Genomic DNA, 1,094 nt, shown 5'->3' with positions numbered 1-1,094 from the left:
ACAACCCAAACCCAACAACAACACAAAAGCAAAAACACAAAAAGAAACAAAAAGACAAAAGTTCGATTCCCACGATAGATCTAAGTGTCTTTGTCTTTTTCGTTGCAGGGGTTGGCAGTGATAGGTAGGGTGAAAGCAACCCGCGCAGCCGGCAGCCTAAATAATATAAATGTTATGGACGGTAATGAAACAGTTTCGATTATTATTAGAAATCACACTTTTTTAGGTGAGACCGAGAGCAAAACGTCTTCTTTCCATTTACAGAAAATAGGCACAATCACCAAAATGCCAGTGTGGGGAAGCGGGCTAAACTATGGAACACACCTTCCAGCAGTGCAGGGAACACAAGGCCTAGCTGAGACTGGAGAGCTGGCCTACCCCATTGACACTGCGGGAGAAGCTATACCGTACTATACGGGTGAACAGAGGGACTGAGGTCAGGACAGCTCAGTACATATGATGGATACCGGACTTCCAAGTATGATACGATCAAGAAGAAGAGAACAAGAAGATACTCGCAGATATCATTGACGTAGGCTACTGACCGGGTGTAAATCACGCTGAATTATAATAAACAACAATTCCAAAATTCAAATTAATTTCGGTTTAAAAATGTTACTCACCGACATGCGCATCACAGTAGAGATCTTTGAGCTTGGCAACGCTGTTGAGTCGTTCTGTGCACTCAGGGGGTGAGTCGGCCATGGCCGTAAGGCACACGCATGCCACAATGAGGATTGAACTCAGCCCAATCATCATGATTTCTAGGTCGCTGAGGAATGCAAAAGATTCTGTATAGTAAACTATTTGTTTTGCTAAGTGAATTCTTTTTCATCGGGAAACTCCGAATTAGGACCCATAAGACACAGTCGGTGGGCGGAGGATAAATTTAAGAAATCCCGAAACAAACAAAATTCGAAAATTACGCTCCGTTTGAGATTCAAAAGCAAGGGCACCCCCGGAGTAGCCCAGCATGACACAAACTGAACTACGGTTTGTTATCACGTCTCTCACTCGGATTTAAAAACAAAATAAAAAACATTCTTCGTCTTTCGCTTTGGCCTTACGCTCCTCGTGACCTGCCCTCCTCTTTC

The 1,094-nt window shown here is 43.7% G+C and overlaps 1 protein-coding gene across 1 annotated transcript in view; it reads right to left on the bottom strand.

Annotated features, from left to right (window-relative positions):
• LOC106011105 overlaps positions 1-1,094 on the bottom strand; it is a gene marked incomplete in the record, with an annotated part of 5,999 nt that overhangs the window by 3,469 nt on the left and 1,436 nt on the right. Inside the window, 1 exon segment of the mRNA XM_013079520.1 lies at positions 624-772. Within this exon segment, the coding sequence (XP_012934974.1) occupies positions 624-759 (136 nt within the window).

This window comes from Aplysia californica, unplaced genomic scaffold, assembly GCF_000002075.1.
Source record: "Aplysia californica isolate F4 #8 unplaced genomic scaffold, AplCal3.0 scaffold00055, whole genome shotgun sequence".
NCBI classification, from domain to species: Eukaryota; Metazoa; Mollusca; class Gastropoda; order Aplysiida; family Aplysiidae; genus Aplysia; species Aplysia californica.
Note: the sequence above shows the minus strand (reverse complement) of the source record. Positions and strands in the feature narration are given on the sequence as shown.